We start from the raw sequence: 14,190 nt of genomic DNA on the forward strand, positions 1-14,190 counted from the left end.
CTTCTCTGTAACCTATTTGCTTTGTTGATTCTTAAGAAAAACATGTATGTTAGGAGATGTACCTGCAAAATTTCTGTAGAAAGGGCGAGAGAGAATAAATATCAGAAAGGAAGCAGCTGGTATTATTAGGAGCTAAGTTTCTGTTTATCACTCAACAGTTGCATAAATTGAAAAAGGCAGTAAATGAATTGTCTCGTGCTATCCACCTTCAGCCAGATGGAATCGAATTATACATAAGAAGGTATGAGCATAGAAACTGAATTTTTCCTGGGATAACTTAGCATCAGAGAAATTGAATGGGAATCTTCAGTTCCCTCTTGAACCTTTCAGACTCCCCATTTTACATTTAATCTCCCAGTAATTGCCATTTCCCCACCAGCAAGCCAGTTTGTTAAACTTTAAGATAGTTTATTACATAAGATAACCAGATTTTTCCCTTTGCTCTACCTTTGCATCAAAATATACCTGTTTAGTGTTTATGTTCTTTGAGACCTTTTAAAGCAACTAGTCATATAGTTATCACATATCTCATAAGAGTAAGGTAACATATTTTGAACAGTTGTTTTGATTGTGTCCACAATCAAACATGAGCACGTGAAACATAAACCTCCACTAATTCAGTGAAAAGAAATGACATATTGAATTTTATACCATTTCTACGGGTACTGCCTACTTCCATGCAGTATTTCAAATATAGTAGAACTTTCTATAAAGATATCCTTTGCAAGTTATGAGTTATCACTATCAAAAATATAATCTTTTGAGGATTTATAGACCTGGGAAAATGGAATGAGACAATGCTTTATTGATAAGGGCTTGCTTTGTCCTTGAACTACATTTTAGCAATTTATGTAAATACCGCCTTCCTTGTATATGCCTTGAACTTTATCTTTTAATAATTTTTCAGCAAAAAGTATAACATTTTAAATACAGATAATTACAAAAAGAGATTTGGATATTTTTCTTTCAGCATTACATTTCCTAAGTTTCCTCATCACATCACTATGCTAATTGATGTATTTAGATTATACAAAATATCTATAATTTTCACTTTTTTAGTGCATACATAAGTAAATAAGAATAAATATATTGTAAAATTTTAAGTGACTGATTATAAGAAACTTTATTTTAGAAAGTTTATTTTTAACTGCTTGGAATCAAAATCGATTATTTCTTCCAGAGGACAATATCTTCTTATGATGAAATGTTATGATCTTGCAAAGTTTACTATTTATCAAGTAGCAGAAATGGACAAAGGTAAATATAATTAATTATAACTTTTAAGAAATACTTCAGTATTTAAAATTTTTATGCTATTTTGCAATAGTTATATATAAATAGCATGAAGGATCCAATTGAAAATCAAGTTAGATTTTGAAACTTTAGTTTTATACGTACATTGCCAATTAGTAAAATGATTCATAGCAGTGAATTTTGTGAGAGAGATTTTTATGGGAAATATTAAGCTTACAATTTTTCTATTTTTTGTTTGTAATTGGAATGTCTTGTTGGTTACTGGTAGTAAATAGATCTTAGTATAATTTGTTAATTTTATAATTTGTTGATTTGTTAATTCATATTATAAAGACAAATTATTGAATTACTCCCTTAGAATAATTATATTCAAAATCCTTGATACTTGGCAAAGATATTGATAAACTTTCCTTCCCTTTTAGGTCTCATTGAGTTGAGTCCTATACAGCAAGCCCTCATTTATTCATTTTGTGAAAACCATGACAAGGCCATTGAGGTCTTGGAAGGAATCAGCTGGAATAGAGCTGAGATGACCATGTATGCTCTATTAGCAAAAGTTCAAATGAAGGCCAAGAGAACCAAGGTGAAAAGTCCTCTGAGTAATGTTTACTAAACCTGTTAATGAAGTGTATATATTGTGCTTAGTATACCACTTTAAATATTTTTCACATAATTAAGTCATACTATTTATTTATTTTTCTGTGGATTAACATTTGGGTTATTTTCTCTCTTTTTTTATTGCCCCCTCTTAAGAACAGTGCTGCCCTAAATATTCTTTTTCATGTATTCAGTCAGCATGTGGAGTAGTTTTCCAGGATATATTTCAAGGAGTGCAATTGGTGGTATGTAGAGAATGTGAATGTTTAACTTTCAAGGAAATGACGCATTGTTTCATAGGGTGGTACCAATTTATTCTCCCACCCAAAGTGTAGGTGTATTCCTGTTCCTGTTGATGTGCATCTTTTATAGTAATTGATATTGTTAGGCTTTATTTTTGCCAATTTGGTGGATAAAAATTGATGTCTCGTGGTCTTAATTCACACTTCTCAGTTTGAGCATCAGGTTAAGAATCTTTTTATGTTTATAAGCCACTCGTATTTCCTGTTCTATCAATTTGCTATACATATTTTTCATTTCTCTTGTTCTTATTGATTTTAGGTATTTAAGATATAAATTCTGTATACTAATCCTCGATTGTGTGCTGAGTATCTTCTTACAGTTTGTGGCTTGTGTTTTGTTTCTACGGTGTCTTCTGATGAACAGAACTTCTGAAGTTTAGTGTAGTTGAATATGTCTGTTTTAAAATTTGTTGTCAGGGCGTCTTTAAAAACATCTTGTTTAGGAAGCCCTTTTCTACTCCAAGGTCAAGATATTCTTCCCTATTTTTTTTTTTTAATTTATTTATTATTATTATACTTTAAGTTGTAGGGTACATGTGCATAACGTGCAGGTTTGTTACATATGTATACTTGTGCCATGTTGCTGTGCTGCACCCATCAACTCGTCATTTACATCAGGTATAACTCCCAATGCAATCCCTCCCCCCTCCCCCCTCCCCATGATAGGCCCCGGTGTGTGATGTTTCCCTTCCCGAGTCCAAGTGATCTCATTGTTCAGTTCCCACCTATGAGTGAGAACATGCGGTGTTTAGTTTTCTGTTCTTGTGATAGTTTGCTAAGAATGATGGTTTCCAGCTGCATCCATGTCCCTACAAAGGACACGAACTCATCCTTTTTTATGGCTGCATAGTATTCCATGGTGTATATGTGCCACATTTTCTTAATCCAATCTGTCACTGATGGACATTTGGGTTGATTCCAAGTCTTTGCTATTGTGAATACTGCTGCAATAAACATACGTGTGCATGTGTCTTTATAGTAGCATAATTTATAATCCTTTGGGTATATACCCAGTAATGGGATGGCTGGGTCATATGGTACATCTAGTTCTAGATCCTTGAGGAATCGCCATACTGTTTTCCATAATGGTTGAACTAGTTTACAATCCCACCAACAGTGTAAAAGTGTTCCTATTTCTCCACATCCTCTCCAGCACCTGTTGTTTCCTGACTTTTGAATGATCGCCATTCTAACTGGTGTGAGATGGTATCTCATTGTGGTTTTGATTTGCATTTCTCTGATGGCCAGTGATGATGAGCATTTTTTCATGTGTCTGTTGGCTGTATGAATGTCTTCTTTTGAGAAATGTCTGTTCATATCCTTTGCCCACTTTTGGATGGGGTTGTTTGTTTTTTTCTTGTAAATTTGTTTGAGTTCTTTGTAGGTTCTGGATATTAGCCCTTTGTCAGATGAGTAGATTGCAAAAATTTTCTCCCATTCTGTAGGTTGCCTGTTCACTCTGATGGTAGTTTCTTTTGCTGTGCAGAAGCTCTTTAGTTTAATGAGATCCCATTTGTCAATTTTGGCTTTTGCTGCCGTTGCTTTTGGTGTTTTAGACATGAAGTCTTTGCCCATGCCTATGTCCTGAATGGTACTACCTAGGTTTTCCTCTAGGATTTTTATGGTATTAGGTCTAACATTTAAGTCTCTAATCCATCTAGAATTAATTTTCGTATAAGGAGTAAGGAAAGGGTCCAGTTTCAGCTTTCTACTTATGGCTAGCCAATTATCCCAGCACCATTTATTAAATAGGGAATCCTTTCCCCATTTCTTTTTTCTCTCAGGTTTGTCAAAGATCAGATGGCTGTAGATGTGTGGTATTATTTCTGAGGACTCTGTTCTGTTCCATTGGTCTATATCTCTGTTTTGGTACCAGTACCATGCTGTTTTGGTTACTGTAGCCTTGTAGTATAGTTTGAAGTCAGGTAGCTTGATGCCTCCAGCTTTGTTCTTTTGACTTAGGATTGTCTTGGAGATGCGGGCTCTTTTTTGGTTCCATATGAACTTTAAAGCAGTTTTTTCCAATTCTGTGAAGAAGCTCATTCGTAGTTTGATGGGGATGGCATTGAATCTATAAATTACCTTGGGCAGTATGGCCATTTTCACGATATTGATTCTTCCTATCCATGAGCATGGTATGTTCTTCCATTTGTTTGTGTCCTCTTTTATTTCACTGAGCAGTGATTTGTAGTTCTCCTTGAAGAGGTCCTTTACATCCCTTGTAAGTTGGATTCCTAGGTATTTTATTCTCTTTGAAGCAATTGTGAATGGAAGTTCATTCATGATTTGGCTCTCTGTTTGTCTGTTACTGGTGTATAAGAATGCTTGTGATTTTTGCACATTAATTTTGTATCCTGAGACTTTGCTGAAGTTTCTTATCAGCTTAAGGAGATTTTGGGCTGAGACAATGGGGTTTTCTAAATATACAATCATGTCATCTGCAAACAGGGACAATTTGACTTCTTCTTTTCCTAACTGAATACCCTTGATTTCTTTCTCTTGCCTAATTGCCCTAGCCAGAACTTCCAACACTATGTTGAAGAGGAGTGGTGAGAGAGGGCATCCCTGTCTTGTGCCAGTTTTCAAAGGGAATGTTTCCAGTTTTTGCCCATTCAGTATGATATTGGCTGTGGGTTTGTCATAAATAGCTCTTGTTATTTTTAGGTATGTTCCATCAATACCGAATTTATTGAGCGTTTTTAGCATGAAGGGCTGTTGAATTTTGTCAAAAGCCTTTTCTGCATCTATTGAGATAATGATGTGGTTCTTGTCTTTGGTTCTGTTTATATGCTGGATTATGTTTATTGATTTGCGAATGTTGAACCAGCCTTGGATCCCAGGGATGAAGCCCACTTGATCATGGTGAATAAGCTTTTTGATGTGTTGCTGAATCCGGTTTGCCAGTATTTTATTGAGGATTTTTGCATCGATGTTCATCAGGGATATTGGTCTAAAATTCTCTTTTTTTGTTGTGTCTCTGCCAGGCTTTGGTATCAGGATGATGTTGGCCTCATAAAATGAGTTAGGGAGGATTCCCTCTTTTTCTATTGATTGGAATAGTTTCAGAAGGAATGGTACCAGCTCCTCCTTGTACCTCTGGTAGAATTCAGCTGTGAATCCATCTGGTCCTGGACTTTTTTTGGTTGGTAGGCTATTAATTATTGCCTCAATTTCAGAGCCTGCTATTGGTCTATTCAGGGATTCAACTTCTTCCTGGTTTAGTCTTGGAAGAGTGTAAGTGTCCAGGAAATTATCCATTTCTTCTAGATTTTCCAGTTTATTTGCGTAGAGGTGTTTATAGTATTCTCTGATGGTAGTTTGTATTTCTGTGGGGTCGGTGGTGATATCCCCTTTATCATTTTTAATTGCATCAATTTGATTCTTCTCTCTTTTCTTCTTTATTAGTCTTGCTAGTGGTCTGTCAATTTTGTTGATCTTTTCAAAAAACCAACTCCTGGATTCATTGATTTTTTGGAGGGTTTTTTGTGTCTCTATCTCCTTCAGTTCTGCTCTGATCTTAGTTATTTCTTGCCTTCTGCTAGCTTTCGAATGTGTTTGCTCTTGCTTCTCTAGTGCTTTTAATTGCGATGTTAGAGTGTCAATTTTAGATCTTTCCTGCTTTCTCTTGTGGGCATTTAGTGCTATAAATTTCCCTCTACACACTGCTTTAAATGTGTCCCAGAGATTCTGGTATGTTGTATCTTTGTTCTTGTTGGTTTCAAAGAACATCTTTATTTCTGCCTTCATTTCGTTATGTACCCAGTAGTCATTCAGGAGCAGGTTGTTCAGTTTCCATGTAGTTGAGCGGTTTTGATTGAGTTTCTTAGTCCTGAGTTCTAGTTTGATTGCACTGTGGTCTGAGAGACAGTTTGTTATAATTTCTGTTCTTGTACATTTGCTGAGGAGTGCTTTACTTCCAATTACGTGGTCAATTTTGGAGTAAGTATGATGTGGTGCTGAGAAGAATGTATATTCTGTTGATTTGGGGTGGAGAGTTCTATAGATGTCTATTAGGTCTGCTTGCTGCAGAGATGAGTTCAATTCCTGGATATCCTTGTTAACTTTCTGTCTCGTTGATCTGTCTAATGTTGACAGTGGAGTGTTAAGTCTCCCATTATTATTGTATGGGAGTCTAAGTCTCTTTGTAAGTCTGTAAGGACTTGCTTTATGAATCTGGGTGCTCCTGTATTGGGTGCATATATATTTAGGATAGTTAGCTCTTCCTGTTGAATTGATCCCTTTACCATTATGTAATGGCCTTCTTTGTCTCTTTGGATCTTTGATGGTTTAAAGTCTGTTTTATCAGAGACTAGGATTGCAACCCCCGCTTTTTTTTGTTCTCCATTTGCTTGGTAAATCTTCCTCCATCCCTTTATTTTGAGTCTATGTATGTCTCTACGTGTGAGATGGGTCTCCTGAATATAGCAGACTGATGGGTCTTGACTCTTTATCCAGCTTGCCAGTCTGTGTCTTTTAATTGGAGCATTTAGTCCATTTACATTTAAGGTTAAGATTGTTATGTGTGAACTTGATCCTGCCATTATGATATTAACTGGTTATTTTGCTCGTTAGTTGATGCAGTTTCTTCCTAGCCTTGATGGTCTTTACATTTTGGCATGTTTTTGCAATGGCTGGTACCGGTTGTTCCTTTCCATGTTTAGTGCTTCCTTCAGGGTCTCTTGTAAGGCAGGCCTAGTGGTGACAAAATCTCTAAGCATTTGCTTATCTGTAAAGGATTTTATTTCTCCTTCACTTATGAAACTTAGTTTGGCTGGATATAAAATTCTGGGTTTAAAATTCTTTTCTTTAAGAATGTTGAATATTGGCCCCCACTCTCTTCTGGCTTGAAGAGTTTCTGCTGAGAGATCTGCTGTTAGTCTGATGGGCTTCCCTTTGTGGGTAACCCGACCTTTCTCTCTGGCTGCCCTTAAGATTTTTTCCTTCATTTCAACTTTGGTGAATCTGGCAATTATGTGTCTTGGAGTTGCTCTTCTCGAGGAGTATCTTTGTGGCGTTCTCTGTATGTCCTGGATTTGAATGTTGGCCTGCCCTACTAGGTTGGGGAAGTTCTCCTGGATGATATCCTGAAGAGTGTTTTCCAACTTGGTTCCATTTTCCCCCTCACTTTCAGGCACCCCAATCAGATGTAGATTTGGTCTTTTTACATAATCCCATACTTCTTGCAGGCTTTGTTCATTTCTTTTTCTTCTTTTTTCTTTTGGTTTCTCTTCTCGCTTCATTTCATTCATTTGATCCTCAATCGCTGACATTCTTTCTTCCAGTTGATCGAGTCGGTTACTGAAGCTTGTGCATTTGTCATGTATTTCTCGTGTCATGGTTTTCGTGTCTTTCATTTCGTTTATGACCTTCTCTGCATTAATTACTCTAGCCATCAATTCTTCCACTTTTTTTTCAAGATTTTTAGTTTCTTTGCGCTGGGTACGTAATTCCTCCTTTAGCTCTGAGAAATTTGATGGACTGAAGCCTTCTTCTCTCATCTCGTCGAAGTCATTCTCCGTCCAGCTTTGATCCGTTGCTGGCGATGAGCTGCGCTCCTTTGCCGGGGGAGATCCGCTCTTATTTTTTGAATTTCCAGCTTTTCTGCCCTGCTTTTTCCCCATCTTTGTGGTTTTATCTGCCTCTGGTCTTTGATGATGGTGATGTACTGATGGGGTTTTGGTGTAGGTGTCCTTCCTGTTTGATAGTTTTCCTTCTAACAGTCAGGACCCTCAGCTGTAGGTCTGTTGGAGATTGCTTGAGGTCCACTCCAGACCCTGTTTGCCTGGGTATCAGCAGCAGAGGCTGCAGAAGATAGAATATTTCTGAACAGCGAGTGTACCTGTCTGATTCTTGCTTTGGAAGCTTCCTCTCAGGGGTGTACTCCACCCTGTGAGGTTTGGGGTGTCAGACTGCCCCTAGTGGGGGATGTCTCCCAGTTAGGCTACTCCGGGGTCAGGGACCCACTTGAGCAGGGAGTCTGTCCCTTCTCAGATCTCAACCTCCATGTTGGGAGATCCACTGCTCTCTTCAAAGCTGTCAGACAGAGTCGTTTGCGTCTGCAGAGCCTTCTGCTGCGTTTGTTATTATTTACTGTGCCCTGTCCCCAGAGGTGGAGTCTACAGAGACAGGCAGGTTTCCTGGAGCTGCTGTGAGCTCCACCCAGTTCGAGCTTCCCAGCAGCTTTGTTTACCTACTTAAGCGTCAGCAATGGCGGGCGCCCCTCCCCCAGCCTCGCTGCTGCCTTGCCGGTAGATCACAGACTGCTGTGCTAGCAATGAGGGAGGCTCCGTGGGTGTGGGACCCTCCCAGCCAGGTGTGGGATATGATCTCCTGGTGTGCCTGTTTGCTTAAAGCGCAGTATTGGGGTGGGAGTTACCCGATTTTCCAGGTATTGTGTGTCTCAGTTCCCCTGGCTAGGAAAAGGGATTCCCTTCCCCCTTGCGCTTCCCAGGTGAGGCAATGCCTCGCCCTGCTTCAGCTCTCGCTGGTTGGGCTGCAGCAGCTGACCAGCACCGATCGTCTGGCACTCCCCAGTGAGATGAACCCAGTACCTCAGTTGAAAATGCAGAAATCACCGGTCTTCTGTGTCGCTCGCGCTGGGAGTTGGAGACTGGAGCTGTTCCTATTCGGCCATCTTGCTCCTGTCCCCTTCTTCCCTATTTTCTTTGGAAAGTTTAAGTTTTTCTTTTTCCATTTAAGACCTTACTCTATCTTAAGATTATTCTTTTTTAGCATGAGAGAGTGATAAAATTTCAGTTTTCTCCATATGGGTATTTAAATGTTTCAGTAACATTTATTGAGATGTTGTTCTTAACCCAAAAATCTGCAGTGCTACATCTATGTTATTACAAGTTTTCACATATGTGTGGATCATGTGCTATTTTAGGTTCTCGGTTCTGTTCCTTTGGTCGATTTTTCTATTACTGGCCCAGTAGTACAATGTCTTAATTGCTATAACCTCATTGAAATTATTGATATCTGGTGGAGCAAGTCCTCACACCATATTCTTCTCTAGGAAACTCCTGGTTACTCTTCAGCATTTACTCTGCCATATATGTGTTAAATTTAGCTTGCCCAAGGTCCATTAAAAACTCTCTTGAAATTTTGAATCTTTAGATTATTTTAGGGAGAATTGACATCTTTATGATATTGAATTCTTTAGTTTATGATAATAATGATGTATCTCCCATTTATTTCACTTTTTCTTTTGAATAGATTTTACATATCCGTTGCTAAAAGTTTCCTAGTTTTCTAGGCTTTTTTCCCATAGTTTTTGCTGCTATTATAAAGGGTATCTTTTTAAAAAATGTTCTGTTTGCTGATGGCTTGTAGAAATGAAACTGATTTTTGAATACTTATCTGCTAGCTGACCACCTTGCTGAACTTGCTTATTTCTGAAAATGTTTAGGTCTGTTCTTTTGGGTTCATAACTAGGAAAATATGTCATCTATAAATAAATAATAGTTTTATTTTTTTCCTTTCTTTTTATGTATTCTGTTTCTTATTCTTGTCTAACTGTGCTGGCTAGAATCTCCAAGACGATACTGCCTAAAGGTAGTGACAAAGACACCCTTATTTTCTTCCAAATTTTAAAGGAAGTTTACCCCTAAGAATGAAGTTTGGGATTGATTTTTGTAGATAATTTAAACAAAGTAAAGGTTAAATAACCTTTCTGTCTCCATTTTGAATTTTATCACATTATTTTTCATCAGGTATTAAAACAATTATTATATTTTTATCCTTTAATATGTTAATGTAGCAGATTATATGTCACACATGAAATTAAGTAATCTATGACATTGTTTAGTGTTAGACCAACCATGTATTCCTGGGTTAAACCAACTTGATCGGAATATATAATCTTTTTGTAGACATTGCTAAATTTGAGTTGCTTGTGAGGATCTTTGTGTCTATATTTATGAGTGAGATTGGTTTTGTGAGATTTGAGTATTGATCTTATAAGATTATTTGGAGAGTATTTCTTCTTTTCTGTTTAGTGAATGAGTTTGTCTAAAGATTGTAAGGATGTCTTCTTTGAAAGATTATTTAATGCTTTAATATCTAGTACATGACACACATTTAATAAACATTAGCCATTATTATTCCTATTTTTTTCTCCCTGGGCATTTTAAGACTTTTTATAGGCTTCGTTCCATAAGCATTTAATCATGAGAAACTACCTTAAGTATGAAAACTAAAAAACCTTTATTTTTGCTCTCTTGTCCTCTCCAGTTACTGGCTTTTTTCTCTTTACTCTGGCACAGCCAAATCTTGCAAAATTGTTTATATCCCTTATCTTCATTTCCTCACTTTCCACTCATTCCGCTGCTCACCACAATCTGGTTTCTTTCCTCTTGGACACATGATAAGGTGACCCTCAACAAGTTGTGCCCTTGTGTGACCTTGAGTGTGAGTGGAACCTGTGACTTGCTTCTAACCAACAGAGTATGGGAAAGATGATAGGATGTCACTTCCATGATTATATTACGTTATGTAGTAGACTGGAGAGAGAAATTCCCTTCCTGGCCTTAAAAAAAACCCAAAGAATTATACTATGAACTGCTTGTGGAGAGGGTATCATGGCGGGGAACTGCTGTGGCCTCATGGACCTCAGAACAATCTTCAGCCAATAGCCAATAAGAAGCCTGGACCCTCAGTCATGCAGCCATAAGAAAACGAAACCCACCAACAATAAGAATGAGCTTAAAAGAAGAGAAAAGAAGTTTTCAGATGAGAATGTAGCACAGTTGACACCTTGACTGAAGCCTGGGAAACCCTAAGCAAAGGACTCAGCTAAGCTATGCCCAGACTCCTGGCCCCTGGAAATTGTGAGATAAGAAATATGTATTGTTTTAAAGCATTCAGTTTGTGGTATTTTTTATTTTTTGCAGCAATAAGAAAATAATACAGATGGAATGCCGCTGTAACAAATACCTACAAATGTAGGAGCAGCTTTGGAATCAAGCAGTGGGCAGAGGCTGAAAGAATTTTGAGGAACATGACAGAAAAATCTTCAGTCACCTCAAACAGACTGTTAGTAGATACCTGGTTTTTAAAGACACTAGCATTGAGGACTCTGAAGCAAATGAGCAACATGTTATTATTTTTATTTAGCGGTTCAAAGCTTAGTAAAATTTTCTCATATAGTTGTATGGAAAGCAGAACTAATAACTCAGAGCCTGGATACACAGCTAAGATAATATCCAAGCAAGGTGTTGACAGCGCTGCCAGCTTTCTTTTTGCTTCTAATAGTAAAGTGTGAGAAAGGAGAGATAAGAACTGTTAAACAAAATAAACCAGGACTTGCTTATGTGGAAAATTTTCAACTTCTCCAGATGGCAAAAGAGGACAAAATTCACTGTCAAGAGAAAGGGACAAGGTGTGGCTGGACAGCACTTTGCTAAGATCTTAGAAGGATCATGAGGGCAGAGTATTCAGTCACACTAGTTCTCTTTCCTTTCAAGAGATTAAGGACATGCCTTACAAATCTTCTTAACCAAACCAGAGGATCTCTAGAAGCTTAAGGGCATTGTCCCTCAGACATCTCAGCAGGAGGCCAAAGTAGAGAAGGAATTTTCTTGAAAATAGTGGATGTGGCTTTTGTCTAATGAAGTGAATCCCTGTGAAATCCATGGAAGATCCCCAAAGTGTTTAAGAGAATTATTTCTTTATAAACACTGATAATTTGGACTCAAACAGACAGAGTACAAAACGAAAGAAGGCTGTCAGACCTCAAAATCATTCTGGCAGGAAGTAGGTTAATAAAACAACTCAGCTGCAAACATGTACAACCTTTTATAAAAAAGGAAAAAGGACCCAGAAGGCAAGGCTAAGAACCCACAGGATGACACTAAGGGCCATAAATGTTTTGAAACCTAATCAAGAGACTGAGCATTTGCCCAAATGTGTTTCAGAACTGCCATGGACCAGTGGCTCATTTTAATCTTCCATTTTCCCCTTTTAAACCAGAATATCTGTGGATATTATTCTATGCCTATCTCACCATTGTATGTTGGGTGTTTTGGGGACAGACGCCTTGTCTCTTTAATTTCACAAGTTCACAGATGGAGAGGAATTGTGCCCCAGGAGTGGGACCTGGTGGATTTTACTTGAATGCCTCATCTAGACTTGGACCTGCTTTAAATGATGAAATTTTAGATGTTGCGCTGATGCAATAATGAGCTGAGACCTTGGGGGACCTTGGAATGGAGGAACATATTTTGCATGTGGCAAGAATGTTGAATTACTGGGGGCCAGATCATTGGATCATTGGAGTCATCTGGTAGACACACTCTAAGATTATTCTTTTTTTTTTTTTGAGACGGAGTCTCGCTCTGTCGCCCAGGCTGGAGTGCAGTGGCACGATCTCGGCTCACTGCAAGCTTCGCCTCCTGGGTTCATGCCATTCTCCTGCCTCAGCCTCCCGAGTAGCTGGGACTACAGGTGCCCGCCGCCACCCCCGGCTAATTTTTTGTGTGTTTTTAGTAGAGACAGGGTTTCACCGTGTTCGCCAAGATGGTCTCGATCTCCTGACCTCGTGATCCACCCGCCTTGGCCTCCCAAAGTGCTGGGATTACAGGCATGAGGCACCACACCTGGCCTCTAAGATTATTCTTAATCATACCCTATGTTACCTCCTCCCCTTCCTTGAGTGTATGCAGGACCTGTGACTTGCTTCCAACTAATAGAATATGGCAAAATTGGTGGGGTGTTGCTCCGTTAATTACGTTGCAGTATATAAGACCTCCTTCTTAGCAGAGTAAAGAGAGAGAGGTTCTCCTGCTGGCCTTGTTGTGACTTCCTGTGGAGAGAGTGATGTGGTGAGAAACTGTGGGCAGCTGGGACCTGAGTGCAGCCAACAGCCAGCAAGCTGGTATCTCTTATTGTGGTTTTTATTTGCATCACACCAGTCAGAATGGTGATTATTAAAAAGTAAAGAAACAACAGATGCTGGCAAGGTTACAGAGAAATAGGAATGCTTTTATACTTTTCAACCATTGTGTAAGATGGTTTGGCGATTCCTCAAAGACCTAGAGGCAGAAATACCATTTGACCCAGCAATCTCATTACTGGGTATATATCCAAAGGAATAAAAAGCATTCTGTTGCAAAGATACATGGTGTGTATGTTCCTTGTGGCACTATTCACAAACACAAAAATATGGAATCAACTCAAATGTCCATCAATGATAGACTGGATAAAGAAAATGTGGTACATATACACCATGGAATGTTATGCAGCCATAAAAAGTAGCGAGATCATGTCCTTTGCAGGGACGTTGACAGAGCTGGAAGCCATTATCCTCAGCAAAGTAACGCAGGAACAGAAAACCAAACCTTGCATGTTATAAGTGGGAACTGAACAGTGAGAACACATGAACACAGAAAGGGGAACAACACACACTGGGGCTTGTAGGAAGAAGGGTGGAGGGAGACAGAGCATTAGGAAAAATAGCTAATGCATGCTGGGCTTGATACTTAGGTGGTAGGTCGATAGGAGCAGCAAACCACCATGGCACACGTTTACCTGTGTAACAAACCTGTGCATCCTGCATACGTACCCCGGTACTTAAAATAAAAATTAAAAAAAAAAAAAAAAAAGAAGCAGCAGCAGCTGGGGCTCTCAGTCCTGGAGTCTCAAGGAAATGAAGTCTGCCAACAACATGAATGAGCTTGGAAGCTGATTCTCCTAGTCGAGTTTACAGAGGAGAATGTAGCTCAACTGACACATTGATAGCAGCTTTGTAGGACCTGGAGCAGAGGACCCAGTTAAGCCATGCCCAATCTCCTCACCTGTGGAAACTGTGAGGTCATAAATGCTTGTTACTATCATTTGCTAAACGTGTAGTAATTTGACTTGTGATAGAAAATGAATGCACCTCTGGTTTGGAATCAAGCACTCTTGCTAGCTTCATTGACTTGCTTTTTTTTTCTTTTTCTTTTTTTTTTTTTTTTTGAGATGGAGTCTTGCTTAGTCGCCCAGGTGGGAGTGCAGTGGCACAATCTCAGCTCACTGCAACCTCTGCCTCCTGGGTTCA

The 14,190-nt window shown here is 38.7% G+C and overlaps 1 protein-coding gene across 2 annotated transcripts in view; it reads left to right on the forward strand.

The window, feature by feature from the left end:
• Positions 1-14,190, forward strand: part of TTC6 (tetratricopeptide repeat domain 6) — a 234,798-nt gene that overhangs the window by 180,626 nt on the left and 39,982 nt on the right. For both annotated transcript variants that reach the window (XM_073010817.1, XM_007986533.3), the window contains 3 exons: positions 159-241; positions 1,181-1,257; positions 1,677-1,837. In XM_073010817.1, coding sequence (XP_072866918.1) covers positions 159-241; positions 1,181-1,257; positions 1,677-1,837 — 321 coding nt within the window. The remainder of the gene's footprint in view (positions 1-158; positions 242-1,180; positions 1,258-1,676; positions 1,838-14,190) is intronic.

Source organism: Chlorocebus sabaeus, chromosome 24 (assembly GCF_047675955.1).
Source record: "Chlorocebus sabaeus isolate Y175 chromosome 24, mChlSab1.0.hap1, whole genome shotgun sequence".
Lineage (NCBI taxonomy): Eukaryota > Metazoa > Chordata > Mammalia > Primates > Cercopithecidae > Chlorocebus > Chlorocebus sabaeus.